The 21037-nt window shown below is 41.9% G+C and overlaps 1 protein-coding gene across 1 annotated transcript in view; it reads right to left on the bottom strand.

Moving 5' to 3' along the window:
* Positions 1-21037, bottom strand: part of AFF3 (ALF transcription elongation factor 3) — a 324954-nt gene that overhangs the window by 178977 nt on the left and 124940 nt on the right. The window contains exon 5 of the mRNA XM_054382846.1: positions 13435-13479. Within this exon, the coding sequence (XP_054238821.1) occupies positions 13435-13479 (45 nt within the window). The remainder of the gene's footprint in view (positions 1-13434; positions 13480-21037) is intronic.

Genomic DNA, 21037 nt, shown 5'->3' with positions numbered 1-21037 from the left:
GCTATTGATGTATATATACTTAGTTCCTATTGACTATAATGAGAATTATTCTGACAAACCACAAAGACAATAGGCCTTTTAGGATTCAGTTTGTATTAATGAAATGTCTAAGGAAAATTACCCTCTTTTTGTCCGTGTTAAATTATTCCAGCTTTTCATTAATACTCATTAAGTTTCTAAAGGTTGGCATTTTTAGCAAAAGAAATAGTTTTCAGTGACAGAAAAAAAGCTACCCAGATAAATGAAGAAAATGTTTACTCAATTTAATAGGCATAATTTTCTCTTTTGGTGTTCAATTCAGCATCAGGATCTGCAGTCAACAGAGGTTGGATCAGGTTCTACAATTTTTTTAATTGGGTTCTTCTCATTTACACTGGAGCATGTTGAAAACTCAGGGTTATAACGAACCACTACAGATGCATACATGCGATGCTAGGAAAATTAATAATGTTTTAAATTTGCTCAGTATTTATTCAGCATTCATGAGCAAATAACAAATAACTTGATAATGAAAAAAGCCTGTGGAAAACCCACACAGCTGGAGAGAAACTTTTCTACTGTGTGAAGCCCACTTTCTCTCCCACCATGCTATTGTCATTACTCTGAATAACTTCTTTTCTCCCCAAGGGTAAAGTGACAGGTTTGCAATTTCTGTACAAAATTGCATGGTTTTTAACTGAAGTTTGTATGTAAGCCCTTTAATGTCTGGGCGACTTTAAGTACAGGCAGTATTATTGCAACAAATATACATTTTTAATTAAAAAATTAATTCTGCTGGCAAAAGTTAAGCTTAGTTTTTCACCATCTTCATTATAACCTGTATACTGGTGCTTTTAGGATGACTGAGTCATAATCCCATCATTTAAGGTGACATCAATAATTTGTACATGAAATAATTTGGTCTTTTCCAAGTACCTCAGTTCTAAACCACACTTGATAGCATTTTACTTCCTAAACTACTACATTCCAAAGTAACTCTAAGAATGACACAGTAAATGCCGTTCAGTGCTAATCATAAAGCACAGACACTAAGGCATTTTGGTTGGTGAAAACTTGATCAGTATTCAGTCAGTCTCTCTTAAAATATTCTATTAACAGTGCTTTGCATCCTGTTGACAAATGACTGCATGTTCTCCTCTTTCCTTCAGAAACAGCTTTAACCTTCCAATTTTTAAAGAAAAAAAACACAATTCACTATATTCCAAAGGCAACAAACTACAATGGCAAGAAGGTGCCAAAATACATAGAATAAAAAATGCTAGAGACGTTCAATCACAATTTTTGGCAGTGTGGCTAGTATTCTCCAAGGTCTTTTGAGTTTTGGCACAAGGCAGGAGGAAGCTCAGCGCATTGTGCAGAAGAGGTAGATCGCACCTCTCCTAGCACACCGACAGGACCACATACCTGAGGCTGGCCCACAACTGTGCATATCATTAAATCTCTGACACCAGGACAGTTCTCACCTGGGGCAACTCTTGCGAGATAATCCCTGCATGTCCAGGAGCCTCTCCCAACAGGCAGTGTGGGTGAAGCCACTCTGCTTTGTAGCTGTAAGAGAGTTCAGCTCTCTGGACACGAGCCACGCTGCACTGATTGGCCTCAGGGTAAGAGAACAGTTATTAGTCCACTTTGCTTACTAGTATAGACATTGCAATGGAATATTCTTGAAAGTGATTTAATTTCCTTTTAGCAGACTCCTCTTTTCTCCCACAATTTCCTTAAAGTCTTTCTGCCAAGTGAAGCTAACTGCTAACTCATGTGTTGCTCCTAAATACGATTAAATTAGATTAACAAAAGAATATTTGTCTCAGCTCCCAGATGAGGAAAGCTGCCTCTCTCAGAGAACTCACGCTTCCTGGGTCAGACCAAAATGTGACAGTGGTGGATAAAGTCCTAGTGATTGCTTCCAGTTGTGGAAAATCAGGCACCACAAAGGTGTTTTCTAGATGAAAGAACATATCTACTGAAAATACGAGTGTAGGAGACAGGAAAAGGTGCATGGCCAAAATACATGTGTAACATCATGCACTGAAACCCATATGCAGGTTTTCAGAGACATATCTTATGGTGGGGATGGCAGTATGCCTATCATTCTTCGGGCTCACAGGGCAAGCCAGGGCTGTGTCCTTAGGTGTCATGGACTGTGGGGCTATGACTACCTGGCTCTGCAGCCACAGCTGCAGTCTGCGACCAAGAACACAAACATACTATGGGAAGCCCTCTCTTTCCCTGCCCAACTCCACAAACACCTCTGGAAAGATGGCAAAGAAATGGGAACATTAATGTGTGTGGAAAATACATCATATAACAGCATCTACTCACATTGTCTGATGAGTCTGCTTCCTTAATGCTCATTTAATCAAGGAACAAAGCACTGTTACCACAGGGGTTACTGGAGGATTCCATCATCTCAAGTCACACCTCCTTTGAGGCCTCACTTCTTCTTGAGTGAATATTACCAAGGGGATGGAAAGTAGGTTGATCTCTAAAGGTGGCAGTTGAAGGCATCAGACTTCAGGCTCCCAGCAGTGTGAATACCCGCTATTACCCAAATTTTATTCTTTTCTCATTAGGACTGTTAGCACGAATTCTTTTTCATATTAATATGCATAACTCTGTTGGCCTCAATGGAGCTATGGCAGGGATATACAAAACAAAGACCTATCTGGCCCTTTGCCATTAATAATGGGGAATCATTTCTCTGTACTAGAAGAACATGGTGATTGTGTCTCTTTTCCAGACTGGTAAAACACTCTAAACAGAGGGAAAAATTATTAAGTATTTTACTGTATTATTTTGGTCTAGCAGAAAGGCGGCATAATTCATTCTGGATTCCCTCTTGCTTTGTCAAATAACAGGGTGTATACACTCACTACAAAACAGCAATTTTGAAAATTAATTCCACCACATTAGCACAATAGTGTTTCACCATTTCTTTTATACTGGCCTGCCTTTGCCTAACATAACATGTTTGCACATTGGCTACTTGTGTTCTAAACATAAGATGGGTCTCTTTCCTCAGTACCACCCTATTTGATGCAGAACAGATCAGCTTTTGCTGTATTTGAAAATGTTGGAGGCCCAGCACATGCGTAGCTACTGCTACAGAAAGTCCCTCCATGTCCTGCATCAGGAAGTAGAAGACTGAAAGGAAAAATCACCTCTGAGTGACATTTGTCATAAATCTTATTCCCACCACCTTGATATTCCTAAGTTTTTAGCTTGATCTCCTACTTTAACTAAACTATTAATAATTTTTCCTTTTTCATTGACCCTGAGATTTATTAAGTTCAAGGTTATAGTTGTTTATAGATTTATTAAGTTCATGGGTTATAGTTGTTGGAGACTCTCCTGAGGGGAACAGAGGGACCCATATGTCACCCCAGCCCATCCCATAGGGAAGTCTGCAGCCTACCTGGGGCCTGGATAGGGACATCACCAGGAGACTCCCGAAGCTAATCCAGCCCACTGACTATTACCCATTGATGGTAATACAAGCTGGAAGTGATGAGATAGATAAAAAAGGCACCAGGATGATTAAAAAGGAATTCAAGGCTGTCGGACAATTGATTGATGGGGCAGGAGCTCAAGTGGTGTTCTGCTCTGTTCCCTCAGTGGCAGGGGTGTACACTGAGAGGAACAGGAGAACCCACACCACCAACAATTGGCTCAAGGGATGGTGCCAGCAACAGAATTTTGGGTTCTTTGATCAAGGGGCAACTTTTACTTCACCCGACCTGCTGGACCTTGATGGGGTGAATTTATCTAGAAAGGGCAAGAGGGTACTAGTATTGGAGTTGGCAGGGCTCATTGGGAGGGCTTTAAACTAGGTCTAAAGGGGGTGGGTGAGGAAACCAGTCTCTCCAGAGAGGAGAAAGTGGCACATAAATTAGGGTTAATTGAGAAATCAACAGCCCAGCTGAAGTGCATGTACACCAGTGCACACAGTATGGGTAACAAACAAGAGGAACTGGAAGTCTCACTCCACCAGGAAGACTATGATTTAGTTGCCATTACAGAAACGTGGTGGGACGATTCGCATAATTGGAGTACTGCACTGGATGGTTACAAGCTCTTTAGGAGAGACAGGCGAGGGAGAAGAGGAGGAGGGGTGGCCTTGTATGTTAGGGAATCTCTTTATGCCTCAGAACTTGAGGTTGCGGATGCAAGGATTGAGTGCCTGTGGGTTAAAACCAGAGGGAGGCCACACAAAACTGACATCCTGATTGGAGTCTGTTATAGACCATCCAACCAGCATGAGGAGGCAGATGAAATATTCTATAAGCAGCTGGAAGCTGTCTCAAGATCATCAGATCTTGTCCTTGTGGGTGACTTTAACCTGCCAGACATCTGCTGGGGACTTAATTCAGCAGAGAGGAGGCAGTCCAGAAGCTTCCTGGAGTGTATGGAGGACAGCTTCCTGATGCAGCTCTTAGGTGAACCTACCAGGAGTCAGGCTCTGCTTGGTCTGCTGTTCTCAAATAGAGAAGGGCTGGTGGGAGATGTGATGGTTGGAGGTTGTCTAGGGTTCAGAGATCACGAGATAGTGGAGTTTTCAATATGCAGGGAAATGCGGAGGAGCAGTAACAGAACTCTCACCTTGGACTTCTGGAGGGCAAACTTCAGCTTGTTTAAGCAACTTATTCAGAAAGTACCCTGGATAGCAGCCATTAAGAACAAAGGGGTCCAGGATGGTTGGACCTGCTTCAAACAGGAGCTCTTAAAGGCACAGGAACTGGCAGTTCCCATGTGCCGAAAGACGAGCCGGCGGGGGAACACGACCAGCCTGGATGAGCAAGCAGCTCTTGAAGGGGAAAAAAAGAGGCTGTATCACCTTTGGAAAGGGGGGGAGGCAACTTGAGATACGTTTAAGGATGTTGTTAGAACATGTCGGGGAAAAATTAGAGAGGCAAAAGCCCAGTTAGAACTTAAACTGGCCACTGATGTGAAAGATAATAAAAAGCATTTTTATAAATATATTAATGCTAAAAAGAGGGGCAATAAGAACCTCCACTCTTTATTGGACCTGGAGGGAAACATTGTAACTAAAGATAAGGAAAAGGCTGAGGTTCTAAATACCTTCTTTGCCTCAATTTTCAACAGGAGGACTTCAGGATAACTGGCCTCCTGAGCTGGTTGATGGGGTCAGGGAGCAGTGTAGTAGTACGCCTGAATTCCATGAGGAATTAGTTTGGGACTTGCTGAGCCACTTGGATACTCACAAGTCTATGGGACTAGATGGGATCCGTCCTAGGGTTCTGAGAGAGCTGGCAGATGAGCTGGCCAAGCCTCTCTCCATCATTTTTCAACAGTCCAGGCTCACTGGAGAGGTCCCAGATGACTGGAAGCTGGCCAATGTGATGCCCATCCACAAGAAGGGCTGGATGGAGGAACCTGGAAACCACAGGCCTGTCAGCCTGACCTCAGTGCCAGGGAAAATTATGGAGCAGATCACCTCGGGGGCAATCACTGCACACCTGCAGGATGGCCAAGGGATCAGGCCCAGCCAGCATGGATTTAGGAGGGGCAGATCCTGCCTGACCAACCTGATCTCCTTCTATGACCAGGTGACAGCCTGGTGGATGTGGGGCAGGCTGTGGATGTAGTCTACCTGGACTTCAGCAAGGCCTTTGACACTGTCCCCCACAGCAAACTCCTGGCCAAGCTGTCAGCCTGTGGCTTGGACAGCAGCACTCTGTGCTGGGTTAGGAACTGGCTGGAGGGCCGAGCCCAGAGAGTGGTGGTGAATGGTGCCACTGCCAGCTGGCAGCCTGTCACTAGTGGTGTCCCCCAGGGATCAGTGCTGGGCCCCATCCTGTTCAATATCTTTATTGATGATCTGGATGAGGGGATTGAGTCCATCATCAGTAAATTTGCAGATGACACCAAGCTGGGAGCAGGTGTTGATCTGTTAGAGGGTAGAAGGGCTCTGCAGAGGGACCTTGACAGGCTGGACAGATGGGCAGAGTCCAACAGGATGGCATTCAACAAGTCCAAGTGCCAGGTGCTGCACTTTGGCCACAACAACCCCATGCAGAGCTACAGGCTGGGGTCAGAGTGGCTGGAGAGCAGCCAGGTGGAAAGGGACCTGGGGGTACTGGTTGACAGGCGCCTGAACATGAGCCAGCAGTGTGCCCAGGTGGCCAAGAAGGCCAATGGCATCCTGGCCTGTATCAGGAATGGTGTGACCAGCAGGAGCAGGGAGGTCATTGTACCCCTGTACACAGCACTGGTTAGGCTGCACCTCAAGTACTGTGTCCAGTTCTGGGCCCCTTAATTTAAGAATGATATTGAGATGCTTGAACATGTCCAGAGAAGGGCAACAGGGCTGGTGAGAGGCCTCGAACACAAGCCCAGTGAGGAGAGGCTGAAGGAGCTGGGGTTGTTTAGCCTGGAGAAGAGGAGGCTCAGGGGTGACCTCATTGCTGTCTACAACTACCTGAAGGGAGGTTGTAGCCAAGAGGGGTTTGGTCTCTTCTCCCAGGCAACCAGCAGCAGAACAAGAGGACACAGTCCCAAGCTGTGCCAGGGGAGGTTTAGGCTTGAGGTGAGGAGAAAGTTCTTCATGGAGAGAATTGTTAGCTGTTGGAATGTGCTGCCCAGGGAGGTGGTGGAGTCACCATCCCTGGAGGTGTTCAAGAGGGGATTGGACATGGCAGTTGGTGACATGGTTTAGTAGTCATGAGGTCTTGGGTGACAGGTTGGACTTGATGATCCTTGAGGTCTTTTCCTACCTTATTGATTCCGTGATTCTGTAAAGGTTTACATATACAGCATACTTCAAACCTTAAACCCCTTTGAGACAGTATTTTCAACAACAGTGCCAGCAGAAAAAATTCAAGTGTGACAACTCAGGGGGACTGTTGATGTACAAATAACTAATTAAATTGACATTATCACTGTTAGCATAGTATTTTAGTGCCATTTTACATGGTGTTCTCCCTCTCTGAAACAATATATTAAGGGTCAGTGTTGTTTACATTTCTGTGTTTAATGTTTTGTCTGTGCAAAATGTGGGCAATAAAAAGGATGTACCATGCTCCGTGCCCAAAGCAGGAGCAGTTGCTGTTCAGATGAGCTAACGCCAATTAACATATTTCCTCCCAGCTTTTTGGATGGAGGAGGAGGTAATAGAGACCCTGGCTGCAGTGGAGACGCAAAGAAAGTCAAAGGCATTGCATAGAGACAGGTGTATCCTGAAAGATGCCAAGGTGTGAGAAGCCAAGGGGATGACAGTGTACATAGGTATGTCTCCTCTGTAGTCAATGCAGCCTATGTGGACAAAGCCAAAAGAAATCTTTGGTTAGCTCTGGTACTGCTAATTTTTTCTTCTATCAGCACAATGTACTGTATGAACCGCTCACTCTCACTGAGAAACTGTCATTTCTGAAACCGCCTGAAGCTCCACAGTGCTACTATCGACACCAACCAGCAGTACCCAGGTTGGCTGGAAGAAAGCTGTCCTAGGTAAATCACTGCAGACAGTGGCTGATGTAGGAAAGATACTGCACAAATGAGCTGGATGTCACAATGTGGTAAGAAGGGCAATGGTAATAGGTGAGTATTGGAGGATGGATTAGATGGTTTGAACTATATCTTAAAGTTCTTGGGATTTAGTGCCTTGGGTGAAATGACACATTCTCCAAACTCTGTTGAGTATACTTTTTCATTTATTTGAGTAAGAAAGACAAAAAGAGCAATACTGAAGAAATGCAATGAACAGTATACTTTGGCCAAAATAATGCTTTAATTGCTCTGAAATGTAGGATATTAAAAGAAAAGTTCTCCTGAAAGACTGAAATGAAAACAAATTATATTTTATGCATCTGATAATTTTTTAATATGATTCTGACATTTAGTAGTACTTCTGCATTCAATGAGACCAAGCAAGAAAGGTAGTGTTAGCAAATTGGGGGTGCTTCTAAGTCTCCATACCTTCTCTTTCCTCTACTACCCCTTTTGTCTGAGGTTGCTGTGTTCCTCCTGAAAATTTTCCAGGACTTTTCCAAGAGGCTTAGTCTCAAAAGCCAACCCAAATTTCCCCATGAAACTGCCATGCTGAAGGTGACCTTCTCATCTCCCTCCCAAAGTTGCCCAGCAATTTCTTTCCAGCAGTGAGAATGCAATAAATCACTCTGCTAGTGCAGAGGCAGCTATTGCACTAGAGCTGTGTAGCAAAGTGAGTCTCATTCTACCTGTAGGTTTTTCCCTCTGCTTTGGAAGGCAAGAGAAGTGTTTAGAAATATATTGCTGATTACCATATTTGTGTTCTGTAATTCTTCACATGTCCAACTCCACCAGGAGCTTAACTGCAGCCAGTGGGATCTTGCAGTCATTAACATTTACAAGGCAGCAGTTCACAGTTGTTGAACTAACAACCTACCTCTAAGAAACTGATTTTTCTCCCCTCTAAGTATTGACACGTGCTCCACTGACTGTGATGCTTATTCACAGTGACAGTGTGTTTGGTAGGATTTCATGTTTTCACAGGATTTGTCTTGTGCAGACAGTTTCTAATTTACCTCTGCTCTTGTTTTAATTCAATCAGCTGATGGAGTGCAGCTGATCTCACAGCACATATGGCTTTTCAGGTTTGAAAAAAAAAAACTTGAATATTTGATGGGCTGATCCTTAACGCTTTCTGCTAAAGGATTAGCAAGCCTGCTAATGAGCCAAGGGATCCCAAGTGGGGAAGGGGAAAAATACATAAAAAGATTCTAGTTTAATTCTGTTTTTAACATTGTCCAAATAAGGGACACTCTATATACACTGATTATTTTCACAGGGTAGAAAGACTCAAGCAAATTACTCATCAAAGTTGTAACACTTAAAATGCCATGGTTTTGTAAGTTGATGTCCTGTAGCCATGGGGAGTCATGACCTATTTGCAAGGCCACCAGTGGGTGCTTATCCCTGGGGCAGGAGGCTTGTGACACCAAGCAGACCTGCCCTTCACTGGAAGTGATATTTGCAGCTACAGCCTCAGTCCTTTCACTGCCTCCCCAACTGGTTTTTCTACCTTCCCTGAGAGAAACTCACCTGGCTGCCACCCCACACCCCATCCTGCTTCCTCACTGCTACATGTTATCCCACGTCACCTGGCTGTGCTTGGTTTTCCTCCAGCCCTTTCTCTCCTTTGCTGTTGCTCTATCAGCTTCCTGCTGCCTCCACATCCTGCAGCCAGACCCTGTTTGCAGGTCAAACACTCAAACTATGCCTGTCTCAATGGATGTTCAACACCTCTCACGTCAACACCAAAAAAACCCAGGGAATTCACAAGGAACATCTTCAATAATTAGAAGCTCAGCTTGCCTGTGGGTTTCCTTTCAACAAAGCTACTGCAACTCTAGGAAAACACAGTTAAGACTAAGAATAGCCAGATCAATCTCCAAGCACTTATCTTACAAACCAAGAACTGCTTGCACTTGACACACTCCTTTTCTCCTTAAATCCGTAGCAAATACACTCAGAGTGCATCCAATATTGGTTGCAACAGTTAGCTTAGTGGAGGCACAGGACTCCTCCTGCTCCCATTTTTTTGCAGGTACTACAGCAAAATAAGTGTTTACTCCAAACCCCACAAGTCATAACAAAACACACAGCTACACACAATAATTAAATCAAATAGAAATCAGTCAAAATTATTAATCTCACTTAGCAAGTTTGTGTTTTATCAAGAAGTGAATAGGTTAGCTTTGGTGTTGTCTCAGGAACTCATGTAGCAAGTGCTCCAGGCACGGTAGAAAAAAAGGATGTTTTTGTAGAGTTAACTCTTATTTTCTGCTTCAAAGTTTTCTACCATATCCTCCACCAACTATGCAAAAGCTTAAAACGAATTGCTTTTACAGCTACTGACGAGTAAAGAGGCTTTTCTCACCTGATTTGACATTACATCTGTGACTAGGCCCTAGTGGAGTTATTTACATTGCAGGCTTTCTTAGAAGTTTCTCTGTCCTCTATGTGTATGCCTGCAGCTGGACAGAGAAGCCACTACGCTTTGAAGAAGTTACTATAAATTAGTGCATGGGGTTAGATGAGGTTCAGGATTCCTGCAGTGATTATAAAGTCAGGAGGAGTCCTTACAACAGCTCCAATCTCCACAGGGTTACTATCTTGTTAATCAACCTCCTTCAGGACTCGAAGCAGTTCTGTTCTGTCTCTTAGCTCTTGGGGGCTTTCTTTGCAAACTGTAGTTTTGTGCCAAAGAATCTGTCAAATTACAAAGTCTATGGAGCTCTGATACATTCGCTAAAATGGCATCGAAAAAGGCTAGACTTAAGCTGCCCGCATTGCACCAGACAGGACAGAGTCAAAAAGTACATGTCACAGTTAGTGCAAAATAAGATTTGGTGGTTTTAAAGTTATGCCTGAAATGATTTTGCAGTCCAGGTCCAAATGTTAGCTCTGGCCCTGTCCTGAAACCAGAGGTTGACAAGATCTATGCACAAACTAGTACTTGCCTTCTCCAACTTCCGGACGGAAGGAAACACAGGGGAACAGATGGAGCCCTTGGTCTTGACAGGAAACACAGACATGCTGTGGAAGTACCTATCCTCTGCAAAAAGCCATAGCCTGACTTCTGCATGGAGTTTTGCTTTGTGCAAGAGGCAGCTAAAATAGGGTGCAAAGTTTCTTAAAAAGATAAATTTTAAGCACATTCTTCCTTTTCCTGACAGCAGAGTGGCCTGATACTAAACACATTGCAATGCGCCTGCCACCTTTTCTGGAGGGGAAAAGAGGGATTGAAGCTCCTGTGGCTTTTCATTGATTGCTTTTGGGCGCCTCCACAGGAGCTTCACACACTCTGTCTGAAAAGGAGCTAAATTTGCTTTACTATGTGAATAGCACCTCCAACAAAAACATGGGAATGGCATTCCTTATAAATGATCTGTCTTAGAAAACTAGAAAGTCTGTGTTGAAACAAAATGGATCTGTTCAGGACAAAAAGAGGGCATGGACAGTTCCCTGATCCAGAAAGTTCACTTTTCAGGACAAAAAGAGAGAGCACATGGATATATCTGCCTGTCTGGATGCGTTCCTTTGTGACCTGAGCTAGACTGTATGGCCCTGCTCTGGTAGGGGTTTGGAATCAATGATCTCTTTGGGTCCCTTCCAACCCCTGACATCCTGTCATCCTGTGATCCTGTGACCTGACAAAGGGACAAGTGGGACAACAACACTCAAGCATGAATAACAGTGGTATATCCCTGACCATACCACTGTTTTTCCAGTCCTTATGAAAAAGGAGGCTCTTCAGAGGCATGGAGCTAACTGCGAAAGCTTCTTAGATCTGATGAGAATCATGGGAGAATGTATTTGATGTAAAACTATGCAACACTGATGGAGGCTGGCATCGCCAGGTAAGCTAAAGTGGGAGCTAGTATGTTACACTGGACTGGTAGACTTAAGGCCTTAAAATGAGAGACAAACAGCTGTACTTGATGTGATAGAGAAGGAGATGACAGTAGTGAGATGTAAGGACAAATACCTTTGGGCAAGATGTCAAGGTAGAAATGATCTGTGCAGCAGCATGAATTGAGGTGGGTAATGTTGCATTTGTCAAAGCCTAGGAAAGGATGTTGCAGCAATCATGGTGTGCAATGAAAATGTAGACCTGAAACTTACATCTTTGTGAGTGAAGAGCTTCAGTTAGAAATGCTATGGAGTAACAGCCTGCAAGATTTACATGTGGTCTTAGGTACAGGGACATAAGGGAAGTTCAGAATAGAAAGTGATAACCAGTTTGTAGACCTGGAGGCTGGGCAGATTGGAGAGGTTACCCACTATGACTGAGTATTTATGTGAGGACAAGAGCTAGAGGATGAAAACATCATGTTCTTTATTTTTATTTACTAAGTCTCAGCAGACAGCAAGAGACTGATGAAAAGTTTGGTTGTTTTATTAAATTCCTAAGCAAAGAATTTGTGAGTAAGTGCTCATGAATAAAAGGGTCCCATCCAAGGATATTCTGAAGTGTCATAAAAATGTTTCTCGAGGAATGCTCACACGGAGAAAAAACAAAATGAAAAGAAAGCAGTGGCTGTGTTCACTACTTTGGAGATGCATCTTAACATCTGTACCCATACAGTGCATTTTTCTTACCAGCTGAGGTTTCTTATGTACCTATGTTCCCCTGCATAGAAGGAACCATGTTTCTTCTACATTTTTTGCATAATCGCATAAACCAAAGCGCGCAACCTAAGGAGGAAGACCACCAGCTTCTTTGACTGCTTGTTTTACAAGCCTTGTGTAAAAAAGGGGTGAATGAGCTTCACATCTCATCATATACTTAGTGCATCGTGAAAAATGTAAAAAGCTCTCATGAATTATACTATCTACTGCTAATTTGTAACAAAACAGCAGGGATTGAAGCTAAGGCTTGTTGAATATGCAATTCAGTCCTACAAAAGCCCATTTTGTAAATGTTAGCTGAGTAAAAGCTCTGACAGTGAAGTCATAAGCAATACATCATTACCCTTCGATAAACTCTTTGTCCAGTTTAAGAATTAAAAGCTGTATTTAACATATTCAAGGAGAAGGGAGAAATGCCTTTAGAAAGAACAGCCTTAATGCACTACTAATCTCTAAACCAAATATTTATAGCCCAATAGTTTATAAACAATCTAAAATATTTGGGTAGCGAATATCCAAGAGCTGGAAGCGTGCACAGTAATAGGGCCATTTTACCATTCAATCTACCTTGCTTGGTGTTTCAATTACTGTTATATCAGATTTACAAGCATTGTGAATTGTCAAATTATGTTTAGAAAAAGAACTCAAAAAATCACTAGCTGAAATACATGACAAGGTTTCATTGTTTATAAATTTGCCTGCCTCAGAAAATAATCAATACCAAAGGTGATTCAAGCCCAGAGCTGTCTGGATGTGTATTAATTCATTCCATGAAAATAAACTAGAAATTACTAAGATAAAAGAAATATTAATGAAATATGGAAATAACCATGGATTTTCTGCATTGTCATTATATAATGGACATAATGGACATAATGACATTACATAATGGATTCTAATTAAATCCAGGTGGAAAATGACCTTCCTAGACCTCCCTTCAAAATTAAGATTTTTGACAGTCATGATTAATGGAAACATGCACTTTGCATGGTTTGTAAACCTGAAACATCATTGTACATTTCAGTTTATAATTTATCCTATTATCTGCTTCTGCATGCATGAAGGTCAGCCGTACTGGCACAAAGTAGCAGTGAAATCGAGAGGCTGTGGAAGGCTGTTTTCACAGATTTTTCAATTATTTTTCATAAGGAAGTAATTTTGCCTATTTTTTTCCCCTAGAAAGATAACAGTCTAAAAGAATAGTATTTTTGATAGTAGTAATTGCAATATTCTTGCTATTCTCTTGACTTTTTAGAGTAAACAAAATGGTACTGCAAAAAAAGTGTTCTTAAGGATTCCTACCCGTAATATTTCTTCAATGCAGCTGTTATCTCCTGTTCCACTGTCCTGTAAACAAAATGAGAAAGTAGTTTGTTTGTGTTTTAAAAAGAAATAACAAATAACAGGTTTTAGGACACGGTTGTCACGTAAAATATATTCCAACCTCTATTACAGTTTCAAAATGAGGCTGTCTTTCCAGCATCTGAAAAGTAGCACTGCTTAAAATATTCAAATTATTCTCCATCAAGCACTACAGGAAGATGTAATATTTGCAATGTTTACATATGATTGCAACATATTTGTATAAATTTGTAGGATTTTGTTTACACCACTTCTGGGTGCAGTTCTCGCTGTTTTGGCTGTACTACACATGAGCATAAGCACAACAGCTATTGCATGTACCCAGAACCAATATGTGCATTTATTTGTATCATAAAAATAACATCTCTCTGCATCCTTTGTGCAGGAAAGACCCTGCAGTGACACTGCCTATGCAAAGCCTGACAACACACAGGGTAAAGCCAGCTGTGGTGGTGATGGGAGAGCTGCAGAGATGGCAACATTGAGCATGAGGCATGGATTTGGCAGCACAGCAGTCTTGAGGAGGCTACAATTCCCTAAAATGCCAACCTAAACCCACCCATACATTGTGGAAATGAGGGCACAGAGGAATTCAGCTCTCCTGAACTGAGATACTCTTTCAGTATTTCCAGAGCCACTCTGGAGAGGAGAAATAAAAGCATCCCCCTATAGGAATCATCCAGCCAGTGCCTCATCTACATGCTCAGCTTGGTGGTTCTTTAGGACCCAAACTTCTCCCGGCAAAGATGAGGCAGCACAAATCACCAGACTGCCATACTTATGCCACACCCCCTCTCACATGCCTCCTGCCCACAGCCCGCCTTGTGCTGCCCAGAACAACTGGGAAGAGAGGGATCATGATGGATGGAGGTGACAAAGCTTGAGAGGGTGCCTGTCTCCTGCAACTTTCCACAGATGGCTGCTGCCTCACACAATTTTTCTGGAGATTTACTTCACCACACTAAATTCACTGATAATTCCTCAAAGAAAAGTTTTCTTCCTTTTGCAAAACAGATTTAACTCAGAAAGAATCTTCCCATACAGCAAGGGGGCATGGAAACAAAACCAATATGATTAATTTTCCTATCCTCAAAGAGCTAGCAGGTAGGTGAGCTTCATCTTCACATCACTTTTTCAAAAAATACCTAGAAGTTCTGAGTTTACAGGTGCCCACTGTTGAAACATTAAGGCAATCTGATTTTCCAAAGTACTGAGCTCTTCTTACCTGGAAATCAGACTTCTCTACTGGATTGGTATTTGGGCACCCAAAAAAAAAATCACAAGGCGTTTTCAAAAATTAATACCTCTGTGCCTACTAGACCCAAATGATCCCACTTGCCAGTGTGGGCAAGTCCTGCTCCTGGACACTGTCACTGCCACTGCCATTCTCCAGCCTGAGCTGAATGACTGAGGAGGTCTGGATTCACAGCCACTCATGGCCTACCAGCTGTAACCAAGGTCAGAAATGCAACAGCCACGCATATGCAAGCGAGCAATTTATGTATCACAATTTCTTTGTGCATGTTACTTCATGCTAATTCATAGAAAGTTGTAAGTGCTTTATTGTCAGCACTCCTGATATTTTTTTGCTGGATATGGCCCTTGATTGTTAAACAAATGCATCATACTAACTCTTTTTTGTGTAACACAGTCCGTCCGCTTTACAGCTCACCAGGAGTTAACAACATTGATTTCAGAGGGAAAGGAACTAAGAATGCTATAAAGTCAGCCTTTGGAGAATTACTCCTATATGATGTATAGATGCCAAAGAGACCCTGCAGCCTTCAAGCAGACTGCCCTGTTCTGATCTCAGCCCTCTCCCCAAGGAGCTGCACAGTGATGTGTGGCCTTCCTGACACTGGAGCAGGGGTGCAAGTGTAAGAGTGCATGTTGTCAATGAAGCTAACAAGACAGAGAGAATCACCACAACAATCTCTGTATATCTAAGAATTTAAAAATTCATATTAGCCAGGTTTTATTCCTCCTCTCCTTGTGGTTTTCCATCCATTTACTCCATTTCCTTCCCCAAACCATGGCTTATAATTTGTTATCCCATTAACAACAGTGAAGAGGGTAAAGCCCTCATCATGAGCACCTTGTTTACAGAGCAATGAATCAGTTGCCTGACCTCAAGTTTGCTATTCTAGTCCATTGTCGTGTTACAGGAAGAGGGTTGAGAAGATCTACTATCTCCTACTATACACATTGAACATATGGCAAAATGCTGCTCTTCACTTTTGTCTGATGACAAAAATACTAAAGGTAAATTTGGCAATAGGCTATTCCAGATTAGAGTTAAAAACAAGCATCTCATATAAAATTAAATATCCATCCAACACCTGTAATCAAATGAGTCTGCAAATACTCATCAGCAAGAAATTGCACTTCCCATTACCACAGAACTAAAACTTTAGCTATTCCCCTAGCACATCATATCTCTGGGCAGGGAGTAAAGTAACTTCTCACATCTCTGTCTCAATATCATCACACTGCCTATCAAAAGGGAAAAAAAAAAAAAGCAGCTGGAAACACAAAATCAAAGACAAGATGTGAAAAACTCAAAACAATATTTGAAAAAACCCTCTATGTCTATATTTTCCTCTTTGTTCTTCAACTCTTGAGTGCCAAATATACATTTCTTTATGTTTGCTTTGAATACTTGGGATATACTGCTGATATCAAACTTTCTAAAATAAGGATGAGGAAGTTTAGACACAATACTCTGCACACAGCAAGTGACTTCATATGGCCTGGGGCTGTTATTTTTTTCGTATAACACAACGTAGAGGATTATTGCAGGACCTAAGGTGTGCCTAAATTGTCTGTAGATGTTGGTATGGAAAAAACTATTCTCACTTGTAGCTCTTATTTATTACATTTCTACTTATATTGTAGAGAAAGCCATGATGCCTGGGAATCTGGCCACCTGAATTTAACTTCATGGCTGTATTTTAAATATTAAAAAAACTCAAACTGGTGAACATTTATTGAAAAGTGAATTAAAAAGAAGTGATTGCAACAAATAGCACAGAGCACTTGATGCACTATTTGTATCAGTGGAGTTGCCTGATCCAAACCCTGTTGCTCTGGTCCTGGCTGTGTGACACAGCACCTGCATAAGGCTGATGTCAGCAGTGTCAGCAATCTGCGCAAAACAGTCCCTGCACCCTGTCTAACTGTGTGTTACAGTATGCTTGTGCAATAAACGTTTTAATTACTTAACAAAAACAACAACAAAAAAGACAAAATAGAGGTTTTGAGGCTGCTGCTCCCAACTAAGCTGAGGAGCTGCTACCCTGTATTTATTCCGACATTGATCAGCCCAGCTCATTTGCCTCCCTTTGCATTTTGTGATCTGTCATAAAAAACCTCACATCACCGAACCTCCAATGAACCACCAGCAAAGCACTGGCAAGTCCCAGGGAGCTAACAGGGAGAAGTGGGCTCCAGCCTCTTCCCTTTCTGTTGCTTTACCCATTGCCTTCATTACCCAGTCAGCACAGCCTGAAGAACGCCAAGCATCTGCACACACGTGTGGCTGGTGCAGAGTCTGGCAGGAGGATGTGAGGAGCTGCCGCTGAGGATAACGGCAGCGGCTGCTGAAGAAATAGCCGGGAGCACTGCACCACTGATAACACGAGCAGCTAATTACCATGCAAAGCACAGAGAACTGTAAGAAATAAGGCTGACTAAAGGCTACATCGAATTCTTGAGAAATGGGATGTAATTTCAAAAAAAGCTACATCTGTACAAATTTTATTTCAGAGCATTACTTTATTTTTTTTCCCTTACCAACAGCTTTCACATGGAGATATATTAAGAAACCTCTCTGAAAGGAACTGCCTATCTGTGATACTTTCCTGTCCTTTCAAATCTTTGTGTTAAGGAAGGAAAGAAAGAAAGAAAGCATAATCTTCTGCAAGGATCTATTTCCATTTTAGCCTAAGAGATTTTTATGATGTGAGCTTTTGGTACTGTTATTATTTAGACTGTGATAAGTGTTTTTACAAAGTCTCCAAAAGATACTGGCTTTTGGCACCAATATAAATGTAGCATGATTAAGATATCCAAAGGCCAAGGTACATATTCACCCTCTTCCACTCAGCAGGTGTCAGGCTGAGTGTGTCAGCACTTGAATGCCAGTCATCTGCAACCAGAGGCATTGCCACGCCTGCCACATATACATCCTTTGGGTGTTATCTTTGCTTCCTGGGCAGCTTTCAACCCTGCTCTGCAGAGGCACAGCACAGCATTGCTTAACCTGAGGCTGCAGGATTTCCCCTGGGGCCTAAAGCAAAGCCTCAGGCAGTAAATACTGCAGACAATAACCTAAACCCATGACTAACAAAAAATAGGAAAAAAGTCCACATCAGTGGACCTTGATGTGAAAGCATATTAGAAATGTTTCTATGCCAAGGAAGACCATGAAAGTACGGAGATACACACACCAACATATGTATATATACCACTTTCTATACAATTTGCTAGAAAGGAATTTTCAGTATGGAGAAAATAAGTAAAGTCCTTATCTTTTCGCTTATTCATACATGCAGCCTCTGTCCGTTGGGTTGTGGAGAACCATTGCCCTCAACAAAGTTTCCTTTTGATCATTTCTCTGGAGAGACCTTAACACCTTCAAGTCATGGAATTAAATGTTGAAATGCAAGAGGGAGATGTGCCTGAGACGTGAATTCTGGGGTTTCTGTGGAAATATAGCCAGGCTGTGCAAAAGCATTTTTTGGAAGAGATTATTTGCAAATGCCCAGAAAAGGCTTTTAGACATTCCATGCTTAACTTGCTGTTGATATCCTTACATGTGCTAGATCCTTCAAAAGGGTCTTTATGGCAGGGCTTTGCTGAACCGACACCATTCTGGAGAGAAACAGCACAACTTCAGGCCTTGGGAAAGGTGGGATGGTCAAAAGATTAGACTTCAACATGGTTAAAAACTCTGGTTTTGATTCCTCAGGAAATGCCCATGTGTTGGAATGTATTTTCATACTGAATTGTGGTGGAGAGGCAGACAAACAGCTACATGTAGATTTTATCCCATTGGTTATGCTTCCGTTAAACATGCAGTTGTGTAGCATCACTACCTTCAAAATTGTATTTTAAGAAGTGTTCTCCAGTTGAGCTGAGACATGAAAGTTTGATACTTTAATGACAAATTTTAAGAAACAGAAATAAAATTTGTATTTACAGAGTAAGATATGGCCTAAATCAAGAAGTCTCTAAACCAAAATATTGAAATGTTTCACTTTGACTCCAAATCTGGTAATTTTTTACTTTAAGAAAATATTTTCTTCAAACAAGAATGAAAACAGGTTTGGTCAAAATCAACAAAGATGCAGACATTTTTAGTTCTGATAAACTGGAACATCCCATAAGAAAAGGCCTGAGTAAGAAAAACCTCTGACCAGAACAGAATTAAATTCAGTATTTAAAAAAAAAAAAAAATCTCCTTTTTCTTTAATGAGAATGGCATTTTCATCTCGATGTTTGACATGAGACCTAACATCAAAGTTTCCATGTACATGTAAGAAGGCTGGACTTCAAGGAGCCACAGCAGACTGCAGTCTGCTTCATTTCACCAATCAGCAATAGTAACACTTGTGCACAGCCCTTAAAGGGAGAAGACTCCTTGTCTCTCCCTGAGGATGTAGGCAAGCATGGCTGAACTGAGTAAGGTTACACCAAGGAAAGAGAGAATAGGAGACTGCTGAGAGAGCTTGATTTTCTGTTGTTCTTGGTATTTGAAAGCTTTACTTTGCACTTGTTTCTTACTACTGATTTGGAGTGCCAGTTGCCATGGTCAGCTGACAGAGTACTTCTCTCTTGCACTCTGCACTGCTACAAGTAGGAGCTGTTTCTCTTCTACTACTAGAAATTGCTGCTGCTTCTTCCTTTGGCATAGAGATGTGCAAGGGGGAGATGAGGATGAACAGCTGAATTCTCCTCAAGCACTGTGTCAGAAAGTGTTGCACTAATTAAAGTTATTAAATTCACCTAATTTACAGTGACTGTTAATAAACTGTTAGCCTTAATAAGCCCATTCCCTTTTGAAATGGAGCTTTCATATTTATTATGGGGATTATTTTTCCTACCATGGGATCTTGCAACATTGTTCTTGGTACAAAAGGGAAGAGGAGAAAGGTTAACAAAGATTTCATTTCAAGGGAAAAAAAAAGGAATGAAGAGCAAGTGATGAAAGTCATCTAGCTTTGCTTTGACGAAAGAATCTGGCTGTACTAATTGGGGGCCTCACTGCAAGTGGAATATCATAATGCCCTAGTCTTGTATTAGGAACATGTTCTGGCTAATTGAAGAAGCTTAATCAAAACTCAATCAAAAACTAGAGAGAAAGGCCAAATCATACGATAGACTTGCTGTGCGCACTAGAAAGGGGATACTAATCACACAAGAGTACATTTTGCTCTTGATGAGTGATACTCACTCAGGACAGTGTGCTCAGCAGCTCTCCCACAACTAAAGTATAGGATAGCAGCTTTTGGAGAGCAGAGCTTCCCAGAACAAAGTCTGTAGAGTAGTTTATAATGCCAAAAGCCAGAGTACCACCAGCCTTAGGCTATACTGGCCTCCTATGTAGACCTGAGGGGCATGAAAGTATCCTGAGGGTAAGGCTGGCATCTAGCTGAAGATGGATTTACTGTGGATATGTAAGTAAAGGCATGCACTGTATTGTACTTTAAGTAGCAGGGAGATGAGGTTAGAATGTAACTCCTCTAGTGTGAACCCATGGCCTGCCCAGAGCTTGAAGCACCTCCTGCCCATGTAGTGTCTGACCTAAACTAAGTATGGAAAGTTTGGGGTCAGAAAATGAGCTGATGCTGAAGGTCGACTGTCTGGATGGCTACTGAGATCTTCGTTAGGGCTTAGACACCTACAGTCCAATTTGGAAGGGGTCTAGAAGTCCTGGGTCCAGCCAGGTATTGAGAGATCATCTTCAAACTGATGAGATGGTTTGAAGTCAAGTCTCAGTGTCTACACCACAAAAAAAAAAATCAAGACAATTAGAGGCCAAGAACCCTTCTGAAACTTCCCCATCCTCTCCACCCCTAAGGGCCACTGAACAGTCAATGAGTGGAGCTGCACTGGTAACATTTCATCTAATAAAAGATTTGTGGGAGTCTCAAATGAAAGCTACTGGAAGATCGGTGGAACAATTTTACAGGCTTTTACATTATATTAATAAAAATAAAAATCCAAACATGCCAGAATTACATTGTGACCCAGAACAATAAAAAGGAGCTGTAATGGAGAAGAACTGCTTAGTTCTATTAATAAAATATAAAGGCTTTATTGTTATTGGGAAAGATTGATTGTATCAAATCAATATCATGTCACAATATATTAATGTTTTTCTTCACTAATGAAAAAACAGGGTCTGATGTGATTACACTCTCTTGCTATCCATTTGAAAAATATAATGAGATGGTAATAATGAAGACTGCAACTTGCAATTTTACTCTTTGCTACATGCTCGATCCTGGGAGGTGCTGAGTAAGTGACCTTGGCTTTCAGT

Source organism: Indicator indicator, chromosome 1 (genome assembly GCF_027791375.1).
Source record: "Indicator indicator isolate 239-I01 chromosome 1, UM_Iind_1.1, whole genome shotgun sequence".
Lineage (NCBI taxonomy): Eukaryota > Metazoa > Chordata > Aves > Piciformes > Indicatoridae > Indicator > Indicator indicator.
The sequence above is the reverse complement of the archived record's forward strand: the minus strand, read 5'-3'. Positions and strand labels throughout refer to the sequence as shown.